We start from the raw sequence: 24,908 nt of genomic DNA, 5'->3' as shown, positions 1-24,908 counted from the left end.
CGCTGATCAGACCTTTCACAATAAAAGCCCTAGACATATAATATTTGTAGGAAAGTGTTTGTGTAGTTTATTCGTCACGCCCCCGGTGTGTAAAGGCCTTAAGAAGGAAATAAATGCTATCATGTTTTTAATCTTTTCTGAACTCTTTTTTTTGTTTGCAAAACAATCTCCCCACACGGTCCATTTAGTAGCAGATCTGGAGCTTTTGATCGTACTATACTACGACAGCAGGTGGAGCCCAGGTGTCACAGCGAAGAAAGCAAACAGCATCATTTAAGGCTGTTTTTGAAACTTAAAGCAGAATAAAACGGACTTACATCATCTGTTCACAGAATATATAAACAAGACCTGATTAATAATGCGGTGCTAAGTGACAGTACGTGACACATTCTGGTCAGTATCGAGGTTCAGCCGTCGTCTTGATGAATCCTGTTGGTTTGTTTACAGTCTGTGTTCTCGTCTCGTGTTCCCGTTGGACTGAATAAAAGTGAGTTTTCCCTGCAGAGAGAGAGAGAGAGAGCGAGAGAGAGCACGTTCCTCCGACCCGTGCAGCTGCTTTTAAAACGTACAGTATAAGCGGAGCTGCGTTTGCATGTGAAGCCTGTGAGTGAATCCTCCGGTGACTTGTTAACATGAATATCAGCATATGGCCTTTCAGCTCGGCTGAGGCATCCGCAGCTTGTTTGCATGTCTGACTGTTTCAGTGACGGGCGAGCGACCACGCCAGCGTGTCAGGCTGCACATGAATAAACACAGCAGATCTACTTGGAGTTGGTGGACTTTGGGAGTTTGGTGTTGAAGTGGAGCAGCAGAGAGAGATGTGAGTCATCGGATTGATCAGAATCTATCGGATTCAAGTTCAGCTTTCATTTTATTGTCAATTTTTTCATATATAGATGAATGTCGTTTCCTTTTTGGGGCTGAGACGCAGAAAGGACAACACAAACAATAAGCCAATCCAACTGGACAAAATGCTATGAATACTAAAAACACTACGTCAGGTATTCTGGTGCTGACCTTGTAGAGTTAGGTACTGGGCCACGAGGAAAACATGACTTGGTATTTTGCATTTTTCTACATCACTCCTGTCACGTCCAACATTATACTGGTTAAATATATCATCAGTACGCGAAGCATTTCAGCTTTTAGTTGTACATGAAAAGAAAATAAACCTCAACAAACACAGAACAAATAAAGTTTTGGTTTCTGTTTAGTTAAAATTTGATGGTTGTTTGCTCTTTTTCTGTCATTTTCAACCGGATTTGTCTTTTATCAGCTCGTTAAAGGGACTCTATGTACGTTTTTACAGTTTTATAATCACATAAATACTGTTCACATAGGAGCTTTAAATGATTAAATAATAGTAGATCAAATGATGAGCAGTGAAGATGTCTCCGCTTACCGTGAACTCTCGGAGGTTTTCACATTTGTGCGAGTCCTCCCCGTGCGCCCCGCCTCTCCTGCACAGCCTGCTGTGGAGCCACACCAGCAGGTAGAGGATGGACTTGGGGCTGGGGATGATGTTGAACGGAGGCGGCAGCGTGCCGCCCTCGTCAAAGTAACTCATCCACAGCTTGGTGCGGGCAAACTTCCACTCGATGTCGGCGTGGTCCTGCGGGACGAAGGAGAAGAAGACGGGCACGAGGGTCAAGAGACAATCTGAGAGGTGGTGTTTCTATTAATCTCAGTCTCTATTAAGACGTGGTTGTGACTCACAGCGATGAGCTGGTAGGAGTTGTTCATCATGGCGATGAGCATGTTGAGCAGAACCACCAGCGAGATGACGTTGTACGTCCCGAACATGGTCGCCCCGACGAACTCCGTGAACTCGTGGCGGGCCTTCACGTTGGTGACGTATAGGTTGAGCAGCCCGAATATGGACCAGAACAGAGACTGGAGAGTCTCGAACAACCTGAGGATACAGAGAGGACACAGAGAGGACACAGAGAGGACGCTCAGTGAGTTACAGTATGTGTGAATATATGTGAGTAGTTGCTGAGAGGAAATCTGCTCGGATCCTTCTTGGTAGTAATAAATGTTGAGTGTAAAACCCTTCAGGAGGAGTCCGGCGGTGTTGGAAGATATGTGATGTGTCTTAGTGCCGTAAAACTAAAACAGTAAAGCTTGATTTGTACTCAAACAACTGAGGACAGGAACAGAAGAAGAGCTGGACATGTTGATAGATCACAGTTAGTAAAATCAGTCTTAATGGAGCTCAACTAAAACAAATGTACAAAAGAACATGCTGCAGCAGAAAGGAAGACGGAGATTCATAGGAACTACAGAAACACACACATTTTGCCATCTCAGCAGATCATTGTAGTTCACAGAGTATTTCAGCCTCGACCGTCGGGCATTGTTCCCAACAAAAAATACAGAGAATATACTTTTAGAAAGACTTGATCAAGTCAGTTATTGGTAACGATAGTTAACCTTGAATAGCAACTGTCTTAAAAACTATTTTAAATTAAACAACATAATTTACTTTGAACCCAAAACAACTCACAACATGCACAATGCCAGAACCCTGACACTGAAGCAGCTGCATGGAACCCAGCCATCATTCATTACATTATTACCTCCGCCAAGGCCGAACGCCTAGGAGGGAGGTCATGTTTTCACCGCCGTTGGTTTGTCTGTTTGGAGGATTACTCCAAATGTCCGTGATGGATTTGAATGAAATCTTTTGGAGGGGTGGGGTATAGCACAATGAACAATCCATTAGATTTTGGTGGCGATCCAAATCATGATCCGGCTTTAAGACATGCGCAGTGTAACTGATGACGTGTTCATGATGCGTCACCCAGCCTCTCTCCTTCTGCCAGCTTTCCTCATCAAACACGGTGACATTACAGTTTACCTTGACCAAGGCACACGTGGTGACTGTTGCAAAGAGTGACGACGACGCTTTAGGTGAGTTTGATTTAGTTTCTGACCACTTCCACTGAAGTGACGCACATGAAACCTGCCTTGGCGGAGGTCTGCGCTCTCCGAGTGCACTTCTGGTTTACTCTGCTTTTCCTGCTGTGACACGTCATTTTTTTGTCTCCTATAAAATAATGTTCCCATACAACTAAACTGCATTCGCAATTACGTTTCGAGGGAAACGTAATTTTTCCTGGATGATGGTAGTTCTTAGTTTTGAACAGTTTTAAACATGTTGTAAACTGAAACAAAACAAAACAAAAAAAAATGCTACAAAACTACTTGTTTAGGTTTAGTAACAAAACATCACGGCTTTGCTTAGAATGACTACATATGAAACGTTTGATTAAGGGTTGAATCAGCAGCAACTGGACTTGGTTTAGATCCTTGACGACGTTTCACTTCTCATCCAAGAAGCCGTCTTCAAGAATCTAAACCAAGTCCAGTCGCTGCTGATTTAACCCTCACTCGGATACCATGACCTGGATGGCTGAGAACCTTCACAAACATAACAAACGTTAACTTTTAGTTTCCCATGGGACACAAACGGTGGTGTCCGCTGGGGACAAAGTCCTGTGTTGTGTTGACCCATACATCACCCCTAGTATAGTGCACTTTCTCTCATTATTATACCACGTAACTTACAATAATGGTTGCTCAATATACTACGTCACCTGCTCTGAGTGTCACTCGCTGTACTACGTCACTTGCTGCGGCCTTTAATGGTCAATTAGGATACCTCAAAGTCTGAGCGTAACTGAGAATGCAGTTTAGTTGTATGGGAACATACTGTATGTTTTAGGAGGCATGGCTGCAGTGAAAAAGGTTGTTTTAATGCATCAACTTCAGCTCACTGCAGAAAACAACAGGGCTGCTAACATATAGTGATGAGTAAGAAATAAATATGAAGTCGTTGATGTGGTGGTGCTAACTGACAACAGAGACAGAGTTTTATAATTAAACCGTATTTCAGGTGGACCGGCAGATATCAAGTTTGTATCGTGACGTAACGCCTCCTTTCTCTCTCTCTCATTTTATTCCCCCTCTCCGTCTCCATCCGTCTTATTGAATTTTTGATGAAGCAACAATTGGCAGAGCCCCGACGCTACATCACAGGACTGAAACAGAAACCGAGGGAGAGAAGAGAGAAAGGAGGGTTTTGTCTGCGGGGTGTTATATTTGTGCTGCATCAAATATTCATGTTGGTGTGTTGCAGTAAGGTGTGTGAATGTGAATGATCACTATATCAGTCCGTAAACAGAGTGTGAGTGATGGTGTGAATGTACAGGTGAGATGTAGAGAGAGAGAGAGACGATGAATGAAGCGACTCAGCGTGATGTTGTGTCGCAGTTATGAAAAAAAAAGATGGACGCAGAAAGAAAGAGAATAAAAGAAGAATGTAATCAGTCTCTAGTAGCCATTAACTAATTACTCCTTTGTGTTTCCTCTCCTTCTTCACCTCCGCTATTGTTTCCTCTTCTTCTCCTCTCATTTCTACCTCTTTCTCTACTTCCTCTTCCTCTTCCTCTTCCTCTTCCTCTTCCTCTTCCTCTTCCTCTCCTCTTTGTTTTGAATATTTCAACAAAAGGAAATCAGCATGTTGTTCTTCTTTTCTGTTGTTTTTGATTTAAGAAAAGATATTTTTAGAAGTCAATTCTTTCCTCTCGTTGTCTCCTCTCCAATCCTCTAGAAATATTATATATTTTAACTGGTTATGAATTTTAACAGTCTCAATTTAATACCGATGCCTCTTTATGACCTACATACAGTCAACGAGACCATCAGCGAGATGACTGGAGTCTTAGTAGTTGTAGTTGTTTTGTGTCTCTTTGTGGTCGTTTTGTGTTTTTTGTTGTATTTTTGTGTGTCTTTGTGGTTGCTTTGTGTCTCTTTGTGGTTGCTTTGTGTGTCTTTGTAGCAATTTGGTGTCTCTTTGTAATTGTTTTGTGTCTCTTTGTAGTTGGTTTGTGTGTCTTTGTAGTTGCTTTGTGTCTCTTTGTGGTTGCTTTGTGTGTCTTTGTAGCAATTTGGTGTCTCTTTGTAATTGTTTTGTGTCTCTTTGTAGTTGGTTTGTGTCTCTTTGTAGTTGTTTTGTGTCTCTTTGTGGTTGCTTTGTGTGTCTTTGTAGCAATTTGGTGTCTCTTTGTAATTGTTTTGTGTCTTTGTAATTGTTTTGTGTCTCTTTGTGCTTGGTTTGTGTCTCTTTGTAGTTGGTTTGTGTCTCTTTGTAGTTGCTTTGTGTGTCTTTGTAGTTGCTTTGTGTCTCTTTGTAGTTGCTTTGTGTGTCTTTGTAGTTGCTTTGTGTGTCTTTCTGGTAATTTTGTGTCTCTTTGTGGTCATTTTGTGTCACTGCCCGGTGCCCGGTAGGCCCGTTCAATATAGCAGTGTTGTCTTACGAAACGGTGTCTCTCTAACCTGTTACACTCCAATAAATCCACTGGAGGACTTTGAGTTCCAGATTTAGATCCTGACTTTATAGTTGCTGAGAGTATTGGGTTGAAAAGGCCTCAGTAGCACCCATGCTGAGGGGGAGAGACACGGAGAAGGTGTTCAACTCCCAACGAGAGAGAGAGAGAACTGTGTGTGTGAAATACAATAGACTGAGGTTTTCAGAGTGTGAACGGAGTATTTACAGCTTCAGTGTGAAGGCAGAAAGAGGCAGAGTGAGGTAGAGACGGTGTAAAACGATGTAACACATTAACGGTGAGAAGTGTGTGTGAAGTACAGATGAGCGAGAAGAAGAGGAGGGGAGGAGACACCTGAGCAGAAACAGGAAATGATCTCGCCAAATAACCGTTGATAAGAGTGTGTGAATTACAGGAGCACGATGCAGAGCTCACACACACACACACACACACCGAACACACACAGAGAGGAAATAATCCTTGCATTGTAAACTCATGAATGCTGATGCAGGCGGGTTCGCCCTACGGGGCTGCGATCGCGCCGTTTGCATAATGCATCATCTGAGCCGTCGCCGCGGCGATCCGCTCGCTCATTTAGCTTCAGCATGAGGCTGATTTCTTTCCAGCAGACTCGCGTCGGGGTCGATGTACAGATGAGAAACTCTGACAGCAGCTGTGATCAACATGATGCCTTTTCTCTTTTTTTTTTGTTTATTCAAGTCAAGGTTCGCTGAGCCTGTTTGTTCTTTTTTCAGCATCTTAGCGAGGATGTCGGAGCAGATTTTACGGATGTAAAAAGACTTTAACCATCTCGTGGCCTCAACTCAGCGCTGGATTCTCCGTATTTAACCAGACTATAATGTTTTCCCAACAATAACCCAGTGCGTTGTCATGCTTTAGTTAACACAAGTAATTATTGTGTAGATATCAAGCAAAACGTTGAACATTTTGCACAAAACTTGGAACCAGCAAATCATAAAAACCTCATAAAAATATGCCTCAGATTGCTATTGCATATATTAGGCAATGAAAATGAGCAGCATGTATGTAATAAGTCAGCACACTGACACACTGACAGCTGTTGTTGCCTGTTGGGCTGCAGTTTGCCATGTTATGATTGGAGCATATTGTTTTATGCTAAATGCAGTACCTGTGAGGGTTTCTGGACAATATCTGTCATTGTTTTGTTGTTAATTGATTTACAATAATAAATATATACATACATTTACATAAAGCAGCATATTTATCCACTCCCATGTTGATAAGAGTGTTAAATACTTGACAAATCTCCCTTTAAGGTACATTTTGAACAGATAAAAAAGGTGTGATTAATTGCGATTAACTATTTTAATTGATTGACAGCCCAACGGTTTGTATGATATCCTATTGAAAGTGTCATTTCTGCTCGTTACATGCATACAGTCTTTTCAAAATAAACTTCTGTCCTCACAGGAAACAACTTGGTTAGGTTTAGACAACGAAACTACTTAGTTAGGTTTAGGAAAAGATTGTGATTTGGGTTAAAATAACCCCGGAAGTGGCGCAACTTAAGTACGAAAGTGACAGATAAATCAACATTGACTTCTGGGTTGACAAGGACTACGAACAGCCGTCTCCTGGGTGATAGTGTGGTGATAGTCTGACCTCCTCCCTACGCGGCGTTTGTTGCTCCTGGTTCACAATTACGTGGATTACATATCAAATGATTTTGTGGGATATAAATATTCTGTTGATTATATTAATCTTAAACAATACAGCGTTTAACCTTTAATAAAAACACACACTGTTAAAAGTTAAGAGTGTGATCTTGGCCTCTGTTCTCATCGTCCAGAGCTCTTTACTGTAATGGAATCGATCGCGGATCAATACGGCTATTATCTAAAACAAACCACACGCCTCATCAATATTCAGCCTCCCCTGACTCGGCTTGGCTCTCAGTCTGCCTCCCTCAGCAAAGACACACTGGACCTGTGTGTGTGTGTGTGTGTGTGTGTGTGTGTGTGTGTGTGTTATGAGCCATAACTCAAACTCGACCTCTCAATAAGCTGAACCTCGACCGTCTCACATTAAAATAAAACATGACATTAATATTCTTCAAGTCTGCTGAGCTCCTCCTCGTATCATTATCTGGTGCAACCGAGCGTAAGAGCAAGGTCTCTCTCTGTGTGTGTGTGTGTGTGTGTGTGTGTGTGAAAGTTTGTATTATGGCCGACGCAGCACCTCTGGACATACACACACTGTGCTCGGACATTTGATTGTCAGGGTGTGTAGTAAAATATTCAACCTTCGGTCTGGCCTGTGTTTAAAGGGATTGTTTTTAACTTCTTACTCGTATAAATCACTGCTGGTCAGTGTCCCATGCACGCTCGCGTGTGTCTCCGCTGTTCAGACTCAGACTCCAACACAAACTACAGTGAAGCACCAAAACCTCTTGGTTGTATCTAGTGAAGCCCGTCTGTTAAACAGTGTTGGCCGCGGTTGGAGGACGCGGGGGAGACCGTAGCTTTGGTCTCCAGGACCGGAGTCTCTGCTGTACTCTGCTCCTCTGCTCCTCTGCCTGCCTTCACTCACACACCGCGCTCGTTCTCGCTCTTTCGCTTCACTCTCACGTTTATGCGTGCACACTCCACACTACAGAAGAGTTAGTTTAGCTCTGAGAATATCTAGTGAATGTTCAGTGGACGTTTGTGCAGAAATAACTGCTGCAGCTCCTCCAGACCAACAGAGGTTTCCCGTGTCTTGTGAAGTGACGGGGCTCCACAGAGAGAAACGTTATCGTCTACGACCAAAACTCCGGCGTCTCCCCTGTTCCCTCCGGCTGCGGTCGGGAGGCTGAGGCAGGAAAAGCCAACACTAGGATCAGCATTGATTCATGAAGAGACCTTCGTCTGGTCAGCTAACATTACTGCCAAGCAGCTGAAATATAGAGTGATATTGTGCTTTTAGCTGACGTGTGTCTCCTCATGTCTATGTAGAGCGAGCACAAGCGCCAGCAACAGGACGCTGACTTTCGTTGACTTAACGGCCACAGGTGTCGCTGTTAACAAGACATTCCTGATTCTTACAGAGTCCCTTTAAATGGATGTTTGCATCACTGCTGGCTGACATCACCACGTTACGGAAGAAGAGGCGGGACTTCAAATCAAGGCTTTTCAGGCAGTTCAGGAGCAGCATTTCTCCCCCTTTGACGTGGACTTTGTAACTTTGCAGACCGTTTACATGCACAAAAAACTATATAACAGACTCAAGGAAAGAGAAAAAGCACTAATAGGTCCTCTTTAAAAACCTTCAAATAGTGCATTCGTCCTCTATGATATTTCCAATGAAGTCTTCACAAGCGTATCCATTTGTCTGGGCGGTACTCACGTGGAGAAGGCGTTGTTCTGCCTCTCACAGCGGATGCCTTTGCAGTTGTTGGGTTCCTCCGAGGCTTTGGTCTCGTAGTAGAAATACAGCTGGTTCAGACCGTTGGCGAACGCCAGCAGGACCTACAGAGGAAGCACATTATTTCATCACTTTAGGCGTAGTGATGTTCACTCATATCACAGGAATACTGGAGAGATCACTTCCAACACAGCCTACCTGAGGAAACAAGCAGCTTTCTGTTGTGGATCTCACGTTACGTCGTGTTACAGGGATTGACCCTCAGCACCTCCAGGGCGTTTTAAAAAGCTTTCTTCTCAAACAGCGTTACGTAAAAAGCTGATATAGAGTGAGCGTGAAGCAATGTGGCTTCAGCGCCTCGAGGCTCGCTGAGATTGATTTTAGGACTACGGGGAGCGGAGCAGTTCTCGTGGGGGTTCTTGTGTTGTGGGTTAGGAGTTCCCTCGAGAAGGAATTAATGAGTTCTGGATGTAATGAAATCGGCCTGTAGTGTCCTTCTACCGTCAGTGAAGGATATACACGCTCTCTTCTTCATCTAACATGCAGCGTGTTGTTCAGTTTGAAAATAGATAGCTGTATAGAAAAGTATGCAGCAGAGGGAGTGAATATCTTGAGCACATATTTATTAATTTCTTCTATTGAATTTGGTGATTTTCTGATTTTTTATTCAGGTCAAAATTTCTACCTCAGCTGCTCTAAAACTCAGGACCGAATTTCTGTCAAACTTTAACCCCCGGGAGGTCGACGTTGTTGTATACGACAGAAAAGTACTCTAATTACTTTTTTTAGAATATCTCCTGAACGCTGCCTTGTAGAGATAACTCTAACCTGCAGTTGCTTCGTCATCTCCGTAGCTTTCTAATGAGGTCTCGGGATCGATTGTATTCCTTTCAGACGGTTTGTAATCCAGCTTGGAACAACATTGATTTTTCAGAGACTTCATAAAAGTAATGAATCCAACAAAAAAAGTCTTCCATGAGCTAACCTTTTGTAGAGAAACGGACAAAAAAACACCAGGTTTTCTCTGTAAAAAAAATGTAAATATATTTTAGTGTTTTTGTTTATTTATTTTTGCATTTATTTTTCATTAGATTATTTATTTTTGCATTTATTTTTATGTATTTATTTATTTTTGCATTTATTTTTTATTTATTTTATATTGATTTTCAAATGTATTTATCTATTTTTCGCATTTATTTTTCATTAATGTATTTATTTTTTCATTTATTTTTATGTATTTTATCATTTATGCATTTATTTATTATTGATTTTATATTGATTTTTAAATGTATTTATTTATTTTTTTCATTTATTTTTTAGTAATGTATTTATTTTTGCATTTATTTTTAATTTATTGCATTTATTTTTCATTATTAATTTATTTTGCATTTATTTTTATGTATTTATTTATTTTTGCATTTATTTTTTATTTATTTTATATTTATTTTTAAATGTGTATATTTATTTATGGTTTTGGTTGCTTAGTAACGGCAGGCGCAACAGGAGCGCAACCTCCCAAGAACCTTGGATAAAAGGATGAAAGCGGCACGGCTGGTGTTTTCCACGCTTTCTGTTGACGCTACATGTGACCAGCCCCTCAACCGTTAGCATACTAATATGCTGGAACTGAGATGTCCTGAAATGGCCAGTGTGCTGGCTTTTAAACTTTACATTGTTGCCTCTTTAGTGGTACAAATCTAAGAATAGGTTATTATTTCATTTTTAATCCATTCAACAACTTTGTTTTCCGGTGTGTAATGAGCATTAAAGTGTTGCTAAACAACACTAGAGATGTTAAAGAGAGTTAAAACTAAACACTAACATCGAGAAGCACATACACACTATTTATACACACGTATAAAGCTGAATGTAAAAGCTGATATTGTGAAGTAGCCTGTATATATATATATTGTGTGTGGGCGATCCAGACCATCAGCTCTGTGTCACCTCTGAGGTGGACGAGCTCGTCTTACCAGGCAGTAGATGAAGAGGAACTTGAGGATGTCCAGCAGCATCCTCCCCAGAGAGATCTGCAGTGGCCCGAGGTGGGAGTTGGCGGTGAAGAGGGAGATGAGTCTGAGCGAGCTGAAGATGTTGGCGATGGCGAACAGAGCCTCGGCTATCAGCGTGGGGTGCCACATCTCCCACTCCTCCCTGGGACGGGAGGAGTTATACTGGAGAGAGGAGAGACGTGAGGGGGGAAAGAGAGGAGGATGAGGAGGAAATGGAAATATAGACGAGTTTACTGTGAGACAAGCACTCTGACATCCTGGCAAATAATGCACTTTTCCACAGCTAAGATAAGGTACGATGTGTAAATAACGTAAGTTTCCTGTGAACCTGGAAGTTTATTTTGAAAAGCCACGGTATGCATGTAACAAATGCAAACTGTATGTTTCCTGTGAATGTAGACATTTATGTTGAAAAGACACAATGCATGTAAGGAGCAGAAACTGTACATTTCCTGTGAACAAAAAAGTTTATTTTGAAAAGACTGTATGCATGTAACTAGTGGAAACAGTATGTTGCCTGTGAACACGGAAGTTTATTTTGAAAATACATGATATGCATGCAACGAGCGGAAAATGTAACGTTTTCTGTGAACAGGGAAGTTTATTTTGAAAAGACTGTATGCATGTAACAAATGCAAACTGTACGTTTCCTATGAACACGGAAGTTTATTTTGAAAAGACACTGTATGCATGTAAGGAGCGGAAACTGTAAGGTTTTCTGTGAACAGGGAAGTTTATTTTGAAAAGACTTTATGCATGTATGTAACTAGTACAAAATGTGTGTTTCCTGTGAACAAGAACGTTTATTTTGAAAAGACTGTATGTATGTAACTAGTACAAATTGTGTTTCCTGTGAACACGGAAGTTTATTTTGAAAAGACACTGTATACATATAACGAGTGGAATATGTACATTTCCTGTGAACACAGAGGTTTATTTTGAAAAGACAGTATTTGCATGTAACAAGTGCCAACTGTAAGTTTTCTGTGAACACGGAAGTTTATTTTGAAAGGACACTGTGCATATAGCATAAACTGACACTAGAGGGTATTTAGATGTTGCTGAATAAAATAAAATATATAGTTGCCCACAGCTGTTTCCAGCTGCTTCTGTGTGTGTTCATCCTTGTGTTTGTGCATGTATGGATACAGTTGTTGTTCTGTATGTATACGTGTGTGCTTATAAGACTGTGTGTGTTTATGGGACCTGTGTAGGAGGGCCACCCGCCATCATCAGTGACTCACAGCTGCTGCAGATGGCCCGGCCGTCTGGTGTGTGTGTGTTTGTATGATCACACCATTGGCTCTTAATACATAGATGGATCCTGTATGTAATGCAGAGTATCATTAAAGATGAAAGCTGTGCTGTGAAACTGAGAAAACGATTTGCATCAAAGTGAAATTCTCGGTTTAATTATTCGTCCCTGAAAGACTCCAGTTTGTTGTTTACAGGGTCAAAGGTTACGGCTGATGTGTACAGTTCATATTATCAACAATACAGTGATGTATTTCTATGATGTTTACCTTAACGTAGGCCACTATCTTCAGCGATATGGTGGCCAGGTAGAGGGAGTTCATGGCGAAGTCCATCAGGTTCCACCAGTCGTGGATGTACTCCGTGAACCCGCCGTCCCACATCTCCTTAATCTCCGCCCAGATGAACCCTGAAACACACACACACACACACAGCCATGCATGTACGAGCACATTAACGTCACCCACCAGTGGTTTGCTGTTTGCTCGGCTTCTGCTCTGTGACCAAACTTTTTGTTGAATATTTTCTTTTGGCAGCAGCCTCGAGCAGAGCGCCAACACATTTGTTCTGTTCCACTGGTTTTAGACAAAGTCAAAGTTTATTCTAAATAATTCATTTTCATCTGTTCTCCACAGAATATATCTGCTCTCCGGAGTTTTTATGATCATGTGTAGACACACGTGATTACGCTGGTGTGGCCTTAAGCCGGTCACCTGCACTTTTATATAACTTTTACATAACATTTGACTGTTTATTGTTTATTCTGTCTCAGTCTCAATGTCATCAAATGTGTTTTATTAAGAGCATGTTGTGGTCTTGTTGTGTATGTTATATTAATATGTTTATAGTTTTTACTGAAGGCTTTATGTCTGTCTGTCACAGACACAATCCGTTTTCACTCCCAACTCGTCAAATACCGATGTATGACGTCAGAGCACAGAAATTTATTTTGAAAAGACACTGTATGCACGTAACGAGCGGAAACTGTACGTCTCCTGGGAACACGGAAGTTTATTTTGAAAAGATATTGTATGCATGTAATGAGTGCAAACTGTACATTTCCTGGGAACACGGAAGTTTATTTTGAAAAGAGACTATATGCATGTAACAAGAGGAAATTGTAACGTTTCCTGTGAACACGGAAGTTTATTTTGAAAAGACGCTATATACACGTAACGAGCAGTTTCCTGCGTAAAAGGAAGGTGTCCTCGTGTCTGGAGCACTGGACCAAACAAATTTCCCGTATGGGATGATAAAGTTGATCTGAATCTGAATATATATATATAAAATATATAAAATAAAATGCTAATTACTAATTAATACATTATAAGTGCACACTTTTCGCTGCTCCTTTTTGGACATTAATATTAATTTTCGTTGTTTATTTATATTGTTTATGATAATTTGTATATTAACATTTTTCTATATGCTTAATGTACATTTTTGTTATTTTTGTTTTTAATTATGTGTTATATTTTCGATTAAAAATACATATTTCATACACAACTTGTTTCAGAGGAAACGTAATGCCACCTGGATGTTTTTTTTATTCTGTTTATCAAACTTTTCTCATGAAAAGTTGTTAAATGTTTGTTAAATGAGCTCCGTAACAAAACTCTAAACAAGAAATCGTTTCAAGAATTTCCTGAAAATGATTATGTGTTATTTGATTGGTTTTAAATGAAGATGAAGCTGAAGGTTGAGCATGAACATAAAAGCTGAAATGTGACAGGAACGACTAAAACCTTCACATTTATTCTTTAGCATTTAACACACCTCCATCTAGAACTAAACTGCACTACAGTTTTCATGATGAACAATACAACCAGCTGATGCTCAGAGCGGTGTCGTTTATAGCCGACTGTTTCAGAGACGACGGAGGAGAACAGATGGTTTTGTCTTTTTCCAAGTGATTGTGGTTATGATTTGGAAATCATTGGTGTCAGCTCGGAGAGAGAATATGGAGATGCAATCACTCATTTTCACACCCACCCACCCACCCACCCTCAAACACACACACACACACACAACCACCGCCTCCACACACTCACAAGCATCCGACCACACACACCCACACACCAGCAAACACTCGCAGTCACACACTCGTAGACACACACTGGAGTCCTCTCGATGATAACCAATCAAAGTGAAAAAAAACAAAACAGATAAGAAGTTTTTTTGCACATTAATTTTAAATCTGGTTTTGAAGAGACATTTCTCTTTAGTGCATGTAAATATGAGATATGAGTCATTTATTAAAGAGAGAAAAGGAAATACAAATAAAACTTGTGACATGATGTCATACATTATTAAAACTCGGATTTTTCACCCCAAAAGGGTCGACGGACTTCTTCTATAAGAGGTGGAAACCGTCTTTGATTTATTTTCAGAATTTGTCTGTAACCCCAACAGATTAGGATTTATTACACTGAAACTGTCTAATATTCGGTTATTACCACGTTACCCGGAGATTTGGAAGTTATCACAGGTTAATGAACATTTTGGTGATTTTACAAAGTCTTTATGGTCAGTTGTCTTTTTTATTTAATTTTTTAATTTTTTCAATTAAATTATTTTTATTTATTTATTTATTTATTCATTCATTCATTCATTCATTATTTTTATGTATTTATGAATTATTTTTATTTTTATTGTTTTTATTTGAATTGTTTTTAATTATATAATTACATTTTTTATGAGAATAAATATGTATATATATGCTGTGTAGGGAAGATATTATTTATTTATGTATTTTAATGTATTTATGAATTCTTTTTATTATTTGTATTTATATAATTTCAGTTTTTATATTATATATTTTTATATTATATATATATATAAAAAATAAAATCTTATAAATGAAATTATATAAAATAAAAACAATAAAAATAAAAATAACTCATAAATACCTTAAAATAAATGAATAAATAAATAATATCTTTCCTACACAGCATTTGTTGCTCTCTATACTTTAACTATATAAACAAATTACAGCGCATTACTTTTCGTAGGTAGAGCTACAAACGGTGAATGAGAACAGCTTGAATACCTGCACGGACAAATAAAAAAAAAAAAAAAAAAATCAGACTTCAGACTTAAAGTCAGTCCGGTGAAGAAGAAGATCAGAGCAGAGAGGAGCAGTCTGTGGAAATGTTGGGTTTAAACTCTGGTGTCGCCCCGGGCAACCCTTTTGTTTTTGTTCTGGGCAGACAGAAGACAGAAGACGTCTGTCTGTCTGATCACAGAAAATCCCTCAAAGATACAACTCACTGCTGGATAACAGGCAAAAATAAAGTTTTCACAAGCTTTCTGTGACCGAATCAAGAAGAAACTTCACATCAAGGTGTTTTCAACAGCTTCCGATAACAAGTCGGATAAACTCACCTACTACCCACGGGAGAATCATCCACTCCACGATGGTGGGCGGGGGGCCCTGCATGTGCAGGTTGGTGCGGGCGATGTGCTGCGAGGCCAGCAGCAGGAGGAAGAGGAAGGTCAGGTAGGACGCCGTGTGGCAGATGAACTTGATGAAGGGTTTCTTGATGAAGCGGCCCAGAGCGCTCTTTGGAGCCAACAGGTAGATCTGAGGAGGGAGGAAGAGGAGTTAATACGGGGACAGGAAGGAGAGAGGAAGAGGGGAAAGTGAGGAGATTAAGGAAAAGAAAGATGAGCTGGTGTGTTCTTAACTGCTCCGTAATGACTTCCCTTTAAGGTGCAACACAAACAGAAGAGCATAAAGAGAGCAGTCACGACTTGATGAGATTCCTAATTGAGCTTTTTCAATGTGTGTTTGAACCATGAAGCCGAGAGAGAGAGACACTTTGATTGTGTTCATGCTCAGCCAGCCGCCACCTTGTACTGTTGGAGAGCCGTTACTGTTATTGCTGTTATGATGCGTGTTTACTTGTTCTGCTCATCTACTCGCTCCTGGCAACCCTCGACTTACACTGAGTCACGCCACGGAGGCTTTAAATGGAATAGAATGACACACACAGAGAGAGAGAGAGGTGTTTACATTATTAAAACATTAATACAACACATTAAGGAAAGATTATTGAATGTAGCTACTTTAAGTGGATTATTTTACTCACTTCCACAATAAAGTCTAATTTATAGTCTGCTTAATTTTTGGTATTTAGAGTCCTTGAACGCACCACAACAGAGGCAAAAAGGTGCGAAAAGATGCAAATTGTGAGCTTTATCTCGGACTAAACACTAACAATTACAGATGACTTTAAGATAAGATAAGATAAGATAAAGGATTTATTAATCCCCGAAGGAAAAATAAATAAATATAAAGTGTATAAGAAGTAATACTAACATCAGTGCAAAATATAATAGCAATAACTAAAATAAATTTAGTTAAAATAAGTAAACTACAATAGAAAAAGTTATATATTTAAAGTATGTTTCCACCTCAAAATCCAAGATGGAAAATATATATATATATGTAATATAATAATATAATGATAATAATAATATATATATAAATATAATTATGTTATTTTAAAATTAAAATAATTCCGAAATACATTAAAATAAATAATATCTATCCTATACAGCATATATATATACTCATAAAAAAAAATTTATAAATAAAAAAAAAAATATATATATATATATATATAAATAAATTGAATAAAACAAAAAAACTGAACATAAAGACATTATAAAATCACCAAAATGTACATACATACGTTGGAATCAACAGTAAAAAAGCTGTAGTAATATCAAAGAGTATAGAAGCAAAGAGGCGAAGCTCCGGTATTTATTTATTTTTTTTTTACGCCATTTTGGACTGAAAACGTGTACTATATTTGCAATATTTTTGTGTTCAACACTGGCCATTTCGGTAGAATACGACAAAAGAATAGCAATAATATTGTTTTACTTTTGTACTGCACTTTGTCGGCGGACGTTTTACTGGCGTCCGGTAGTTTCAGTCCAAAATGGCGGAAGCGTAGCTCTGCTGCTGGGGGCTGATGTCGCAAAGGAACAACCAATTGACTTCCATGTTTTGACGCTATACGTTTATAGCACTTCTGTCTTATTTGTATCTCATTACATAAGTCGTACACACAGTATTGTCCAACTTCTATCTACGGACATGTTGCTTTGATGTTTGTATGCACAGAATAACGGCGCAATGTCGTAACGCAGCATCACTTCCTCAATCTCTTCCTTCCTCACACACTTCCTAAAGTCTTCTCTGTCCAGTATTTTTGCTCCTCTACATAGTTTCTCCTCCTTCATCCCTTCCTCCCTCCCTACCTCCGTACCATCGAGAAGACAGGAAACAGGAGTCCGATGATGAAGCATGTGACCAGCTTGACGGCCCAGTGTCGCCTCCTCCAGCCCGGGAAGCCGTCGTACCACAGCGTGGCCAGCAGCTGCTGGCAGTTGGGCTGGGCCACGAACTGCAGACAGACAAACAGACAGAGATATAGACAGTTAGTTAAACTCACTGTTAAGAGTCCTTCTATGGAAATAAATGATAAATGAACGTTGTTATCAAAGGGGGAACAAATGAGCCAAAACAAAAATCACAAAGTGACTTTGGGAGTTTTTTGGAAACAATGAGCTCCGTGTTTACTCCCTGTTAGTGGCTCATATATCATTCAGAGGCATTCTGGGATATAAAGCTGCTGATAAAAGGCCGTGTAACCTTCCTTTCTTTTTCTTCATGGAGCTCATTGTGCACAGCTTTACTACCGACTATCTGCTGACGGGTCACTGAGATGAGATGACTTTTTCACCTCGTGCAATGAAACAAAATCCTCTGTTTGTATGTCGTCGTGAAAAGCCTCTTCATCATGTTGCTTATTTACACAATAAAACTAGATAACGCTAAAGAACACTTGTGCCAAAGATGCACAATTTTATAAATTAAGTATTTTCCTAAGAACTTAGTCACTCAAAGTCTCTCAGGTCGGCTTATGAAGGGAGACCGTACAGTTTCTGTCTTTTCCCCAAAACTTTAGCCTCTCACTATTACAGAAGAACATCCATTTCAATTCACATTAAAAACAAGAAAACTGGTAAAAATATAAACACAATCATCAGTTTTATTCCCTTAAACAAACCTGTTAATGATTAATACCGCAACGTATCATCATATAACAGTTCATTCGGTATGTTAGGAAAAGTTACTCCTCATGTTTTCCTACGAATGTCCAGCAACAAGTGACAATTTCCGCTCGTTTCATGCATACGGTCTTTTCAAAATAAACTTCCATCTTCATAGGAAGCTACTTCATTAGATTTAGGAAAAGATCGCGGTATTACTTAAGTACGGAGGTTACGTGACAAATAAATCAACGTTGACTTCTGGCCTCACACGGGGCACCAATATAGGTCTCCTGGTCAAAGTCTGGTGTTTTTTGAACCCACACATCCATCCCGACCTCTTCCCTCTTTATGCTTCCTGGTTCATGATTACGTGGATTAGATACATTTTTATTGTGTGGATTATATACGATTTACAGTGCATTTCTTTTCGTAGGTATAGCTACGAACAGTGTATGAGAACAGCCTGATTACAGTATAGACTTTAAAGTGAGCTGCATAATTTGGATATGCACATCTTTTCAACCTCTATCCTGCATATTAAAAGTGAGTCTAGATGGCTTTACTCTTTCCTGAATTCCAGGTTGTGAGGAGTGAGGAGGAGAGGGAGGGATGTTTGTTGTTGTTGGATGTTTACAATAGGTATGGGACAGTATAAAAAATGTCTTTTCATGATTATCCTGGCCAAAATAAAATCTATTCACAATATTATCCCAAATATCATCAAAATAAAGGTTTAAAACTCTTGAAATTGACAAACTGGAATCATTTTTGTTAAAGAAGGTTATCATAAATCATAAGGTCCCCCTGTATTAACAGAGGATAAATGAATAAAAAAACAGTAGAGACATTGTGTGAGTCTTTTTCAAGTCACTTGTGAAGATATTCACGATTATCCCCGATAATGGAAATTCACCACGTGTTTTTTTAGCGTGGTCCACAATCAATCAATCCTATATATTCCCTATAGTTTAAACTAATAGTTTAAAATTAAATAAAGAAATAAATTAAGTCTTATTTTGAAACCCACCTTCCTGCACAGATGGAGCATATGTTCCTGTTTGGCAACTGTGTTGGAAAAATACAAACATGTGCACAGTCCTAAGGTCATGACCTGTGACACTCATTGCTCTTAAGGCTTATTTCTGTTTCGGTGTTGGTTACCTAGTCAACGAAATTGTAGCGCCTGTTTGAGGACAAGTAACCCTAAAAAGGACAGAAGTGTCAGTCAGACAGACAATGTGAGATATACGACTGTGAGCATGCACGCAAGGGTATAAATGTCACGAAACGGAGAGACTCAGGGCTCTCAGCCCTGAACATTTATGTTGATGGTTGTTTGCCCACTTGCAAGTGTTTATTAAACCTTTAAAAGACTCTCTCTCTTGATTTTCGAGTCCTTCTTCACAGAAATTGCCTCCACAGCAACACACCTCAAAACTGTAAACATCTGTGTAGCTCCTTGTGTGTTTCTGAGGTGTATATATCAGGCGTCATCAGCACAGACAAGGAAATCAAACAAACAGGTAAATGTGTTTCTATCTTCCTCTGCGAGCCGCTACGACGCTCCAGAGGTTACAGCCCTTCCTGCCCTGACAGAAGTGCAGCTGCAGGTTGCTTCCATTTACATCTTATTACAGCTCGTCGTCTAATACTGCTGGCGTTACACCAGAGGCTGTTTGTCCTGTCCAGCCCTTTGGCTGCCCTCTGAGTCACCAAGAAGCAGCTGAGTCCTCCTTTTCTTTCTGTTTCCATCTCCTCCTCCTCCTCCTCCTCCTCTTCCTCCCATTGTGTCCCTCCATCCATCCTCTTTTCTCCTCTTTTCTACCATCTCGTCTCTGCCAAGTTTCTGTTTCCTTCCTTCTCCCCTCATTATTTCTGAGGGATGAGTCTGCTCTTAGATAAGTCTCATACTCTAAAAACACTTGAGGTTATCTATCACTTCGAGTGTGTGTGAGAACATAAAAAGTGTGTTTTCCGTATTAAACAAACAGCCTATTAAATAACTGAATAAATAAACATCCAGCTCAGTTTTTTGCACGCCCACCTTCACACAAGGACACGCAGCTGAACATTCAGCTAAAAGCTAAAAAGAGGCGAACCGCCAGAAACATTCAGGTCGGCCACCTGCAGCCGTCAATCAAACGCGACGCTCGACTGCTTCTCTGGAAGATGAACATTTGGCGGCGGCTGCACATTTCGACACTTCCTTGTTTTCTTGCACATTTTTATTTGGACGGATGTCTCAGCTCTGACTCGGAGTTTTCATCATCACGGCTTCTAACTTAGCACCATCATGAAGCCTCTTTTCCACACATGTGCTGGCATGGCTTGACTCGTTTTGACTAGTGGTCAAAGGACGATGGATTAACACATTTAATGTCCTATACTTTTCACAATAAAAGTCCCCCCATTATTTTTGCTGCTTGAACCCCTCCTCCCTGCACCATTACTTGTTTTTATTGAAGAATAGGCGCTAAAAGAGCTCTGCTTATTCTGTGATAAACACATTTCATTTTCCATATTTTTCACAGTAAAAGTCCCCCGTTTTTGCTGCTTGTTCTGTTCCTCCCTGCAGTATTAGTAGACTTGTTTTTATTGAAGAATTTCTTTCTTTTCTTATGTTTTATGGTCATTTATAAAAGTTCTCTCCTTCTATTCGTCCCCCATCAGTTTGCTAGTTTGCCTCGCTGACTCCAGCTTTCACTCATGTGTCGTGTAATTTAATAATCTATTTATGTTACACAGAGGAAGTCTCACTTTGACCTATATGACAACATAGCAACTAAAACCAGTGTTACGTCTCAGATCTGGTCCAACTAGGACCTGATCAGGCTCTCTGATTGGTTGGGGAAACGTTACGTCAACGCGTGAACGGTAAACTATGACGAGGATGTTTTCAGACTGACGGAGGAGTCGACGCTGAAACAGAAACGGAGAGAACGGAGCAGACTGCTGTAGTTTAGAGGAGCCCAGAGATCAACTCCCTCATTAGCATACTGCTGCCATAGCAACAGGAAACCAAACTGGAGCTGACAGAGGGATGGAGGAGAGGAAGACGGGAGGAGACAGAGAGGAGAGAGGGGAATTAGGAAGAGGAGGAAGAGAGGAGGTGAAGAGGATGGATGGAGGAGAAGAAATGCAAGAATATAGGAGGAATGCAGAAGGAGGAGGTGGAGGAGAAAAAGGAGGACAGAAGGAAGAGGAGGAGGAGTGAAGGCTGAAAAGAAAGGAGAGGTGAATAAATGGTTCAGAGGAAATTAGGAGAGGGGAGAAGAAGAGGAGGAGAATGGAGATGGGAAGAGGAGAGGAGTGGAAAGGAGAAAGGGCAAAAAAGAAGAGGATGAAGAAGATTGGTAACAGGAGAGATGGAAGAGGGGATGAAGAGGAGGAGAAAAGAGAACAAAAAATAAATTACAGAAGAGGTGGGATGGGAAAAGAAAGGAGGAATAAAATGAGGATTGGAGGTTTCAACGAGAGGAAGAGGAGGAGGAGGAGGAGGAGGAGGAAGAGGAGGAGGTAAATTAGGAAGAGGAAAGAGAGGAAGTGAGGAGGAAAGATGTAGGAGAAGGAATGCAAGAAAGTGGGAAAAAAGGGAGAGTTGAGAAAGGAAGGAGGAGGAGAGAAGGAAGAGGAGGAGGAAATGAAAAGATAGAGGAGAGGAAAGGGGATGATGACAAAGAGGAGGAGGAGGAGAATGGAGATAGGAAGACAGAAGGAAGAGGAGAGGAGATGAAGGAGTGGGAAGGAGAAAGAGGAGGAGCATTGAGGATGAAGAGGATTAGTGACAGAAGAGGGGATGGAAGAAGAAAAGGAGGATTGGAGGTTGCAACGAGAGGAAGAGGAGCAGCCACCTTGGTCTGACTTCTAACACTTTATCTCTCCTCTTCCTCCTCTTTTCTCCTCTTTTCCTCTATCTATATAATTAAATCACCTCGTTATCCAATATCCTCTCACACACACACACACACACACACAGTAATACATGCACACACACATTTATACACAACACAATCAGATAAGAGGTGGCGTCGCTCAGAGTTGGTGGTTATCGGAGGTGTGAGGCGACGTGAGATGATTAAACCTCCCGTATCTCTACATGAGTTACATCCATACAGGACCGTTCTGCACCGCCACATTTACATCCAATACCAACGTTCAGCACCGACGCAGGAAGTAGAGTGAGAAGAGGAGAGGTGAGGATGTGGAGAGTCAGACTGTCACGCAGGAGATCAGAGTTTGTCTTCAGTTACAGACCTGCTGCGTCTATTAACTGTTACCACCATCTCTCTCTAACTTTAACCGAGTGGTTATGTCTGGTTGTTTCACGTTCGGTTGTCAGAATCGATGTTCCAACAGCCGACTCCGACAGGATCGCGACCGTTTCAGAGCAACCGGGTGTTGAGCCGTGGATTGCACCCTCCGGGTTGGGAGTGAGTCTTTGCCCCAAGCGAAGGAACTCAAGTATCTCGGGGCTTTGTTCATGAGTGAGGGTAAAAATGGAGCGGGAGATGGAGACAGGCGGTTCGGTGCGGCGTCGGCAGTTACTGGACCGAGCTGAGCTCTAGATTCACCGGTCCATCTACGTTCAAACCCCTCACCTCTGGTCATGAGCTTTGGGTAGTGACTGAAAGAATGAGATCTCGGGTACAAGCGGCCAAAATGAGTTTCCTCCGTACGCTTCGTCCACACTGGGAACGTCAAGACCGGTGGCGGCTGCGGCAGTAGCTCGGTCCATAGGGACTTGGCTTGGAAACCGGAGGGTCACCGGTTCAAGTCCCTGCATGGACCAAGTACTGAGTGTGGACTGGTAGCTTGTAGCTCAAGAGGTGCTCTAACTGCTCAGGGTGTCTTTCCCCTTGCTCTCTCCATTAATGCATGTCTATAGGTGATGTTTGTGCATGTAAGTATGTCTTCTTCTTCTTCTTCTTGTGCGCTAGGTTTCTGTCCACTGAATATTGGGCCACTTGCTGATGTCTTCTACTTCTTCACTAACAGCACACAGATCTGGGAAGTCAATTTGTTTAGGTAGCAGTTGCCATTATTGGTGATTAATACCCTTTCATAGCACGACAAGCTTTTGCCATACTTCCGTCGCCAGACTGCGAGCGTGCACTTGCCTACGTCATCATTGATTTACTGTAAAATGTTGTCCCCTAATATTTTATTTATCTGTTGAACTACGTGGCTCTAACCATGAAAAACAGACAGAGAGATAAAGGTATGTGGACAAGAGTCATCCCTGCAGATTAATAGTTTCCTAAATGACAAAAGCAGCCAAACAAGGACACTTACTATGCTGTAATTCAGAGACATAACTGATCAGTACTATCTGCATGTCTCTCTCTCTGTCTCTGTCTCCATACTCTTCTGTTTCCCCTCGAACTCTGGGAAAGCGTCGCTGCAGCAGCAGTCCGTCCTAAATTGATTACCACGCTCTGTCTCTCTCTCAGGTCAGCCATGTGAAAACTGCAGAGGATAAAGTCTTAAAGTTAATCTCAGAGTGCCCGCAGCACTGAAACCACACTGTTTCATGCTAATCCAATAGCAAACTCTAGTTTTACTGCGACAGCGCTGTGCTGGTTGGGGGGGTGGAGGAGAAAAGCCCCTGAAGGAGGGCGAACGAGGGGAACCAGGATGCTTCTGGTCTGATCCAGGAGAAGATCTGAAGAGCGTCACTTCAAAATGACAAATTCACTCTGAAAATACCAGTTGAATAAAAATAAAAGGACAACATTGTGGGAAATATGCAATCCTATTTTTTGCTTTCTTTCTTCCTGAGAGTGAAATAAGAAAATGCTGGATGTGTTTTTTGGCCTTCACTGTATAAAATGACCTGTGGTGACATCTAGGATAATCACAGCCTCATGAAACTTTGCAGCCACAAACTAGAGACCTAGAGCATTCAGAGGATGGATGGATCAGACTAGAGACCTAGAGCATTCAGAGGATGGATGGATTAAACTAGAGACCTAGAGCATTCAGAGGATGGATGGATCAGACTAGAGACCTAGAGCATTCAGAGGATGGATGGATCAAACTAGAGACCTAGAGCATTCAGAGGATGGATGGATCAGACTAGAGACCTAGAGCATTCAGAGGATGGATGGATCAAACTAGAGACTTAGAGCATTCAGAGGATGGATGGATCAAACTAGAGACCTAGAGCATTCAGAGGATGGATGGATCAGACTAGAGACCTAGAGCATTCAGAGGATGGATGGATCAGACTAGAGACCTAGAGCATTCAGAGGATGGATGGATCAGACTAGAGACCTAGAGCATTCAGAGGATGGATGGATCAAACTAGAGACTTAGAGCATTCAGAGGATGGATGGATCAAACTAGAGACCTAGAGCATTCAGAGGATGGATGGATCAAACTAGAGACCTAGAGCATTCAGATGCAGGATGAATCGTTTCCTGAAACCTCCGATCCTCTGATTGCTCGTTTTTTAAGCCAACAACCCTCCAACATTTAAAGATCGTTTGTCAAGATTTCACTTCTGCTGTTCTTCTTTCATAAAACCATATCAGGCAGCATATAAAAAACTCACTTACTGTACGCCCACAATAACAACAACTAGAGGCATGAAATCTGCACTGCTGGCAGCCCACTGAGCTCCAAGTGACGTTCAAAATCAATCACCGAACATACAGCGAGGAATCAGAGAGCATTATAGCTGAAGAGACTCACATTAAATAAGCATTGCATGTAAAAAAGGTTTCTTTTCGTCACACAAGCTGCAGCGATAAGGGACTAAAAAAAACAAGTGAGAAGTGTTTTTAATTCCTAATAAATGCAGCCAGTCATCCAGCTGGTATTCTGGGGGAGCTGGAACAGACGAGGAAATTAGCCGAGT

The 24,908-nt window shown here is 40.9% G+C and overlaps 1 protein-coding gene across 1 annotated transcript in view; it reads right to left on the bottom strand.

The window, feature by feature from the left end:
- trpc5a (transient receptor potential cation channel, subfamily C, member 5a) overlaps positions 1 to 24,908 on the bottom strand; it is a 128,717-nt gene that overhangs the window by 13,289 nt on the left and 90,520 nt on the right. Inside the window, exons 9-15 of the mRNA XM_037758090.1 lie at positions 17,260 to 17,397; positions 15,365 to 15,563; positions 12,250 to 12,389; positions 10,688 to 10,888; positions 8,697 to 8,818; positions 1,717 to 1,912; positions 1,403 to 1,612 (exon numbers count right to left, since the gene is read on the bottom strand). Of these exons, the coding sequence (XP_037614018.1) occupies positions 1,403 to 1,612; positions 1,717 to 1,912; positions 8,697 to 8,818; positions 10,688 to 10,888; positions 12,250 to 12,389; positions 15,365 to 15,563; positions 17,260 to 17,397 (1,206 nt within the window). The remainder of the gene's footprint in view (positions 1 to 1,402; positions 1,613 to 1,716; positions 1,913 to 8,696; positions 8,819 to 10,687; positions 10,889 to 12,249; positions 12,390 to 15,364; positions 15,564 to 17,259; positions 17,398 to 24,908) is intronic.

This window comes from Sebastes umbrosus, chromosome 22 (assembly GCF_015220745.1).
Source record: "Sebastes umbrosus isolate fSebUmb1 chromosome 22, fSebUmb1.pri, whole genome shotgun sequence".
Classification (NCBI taxonomy): domain Eukaryota; kingdom Metazoa; phylum Chordata; class Actinopteri; order Perciformes; family Sebastidae; genus Sebastes; species Sebastes umbrosus.
The sequence above is the reverse complement of the archived record's forward strand: the minus strand, read 5'-3'. Positions and strand labels throughout refer to the sequence as shown.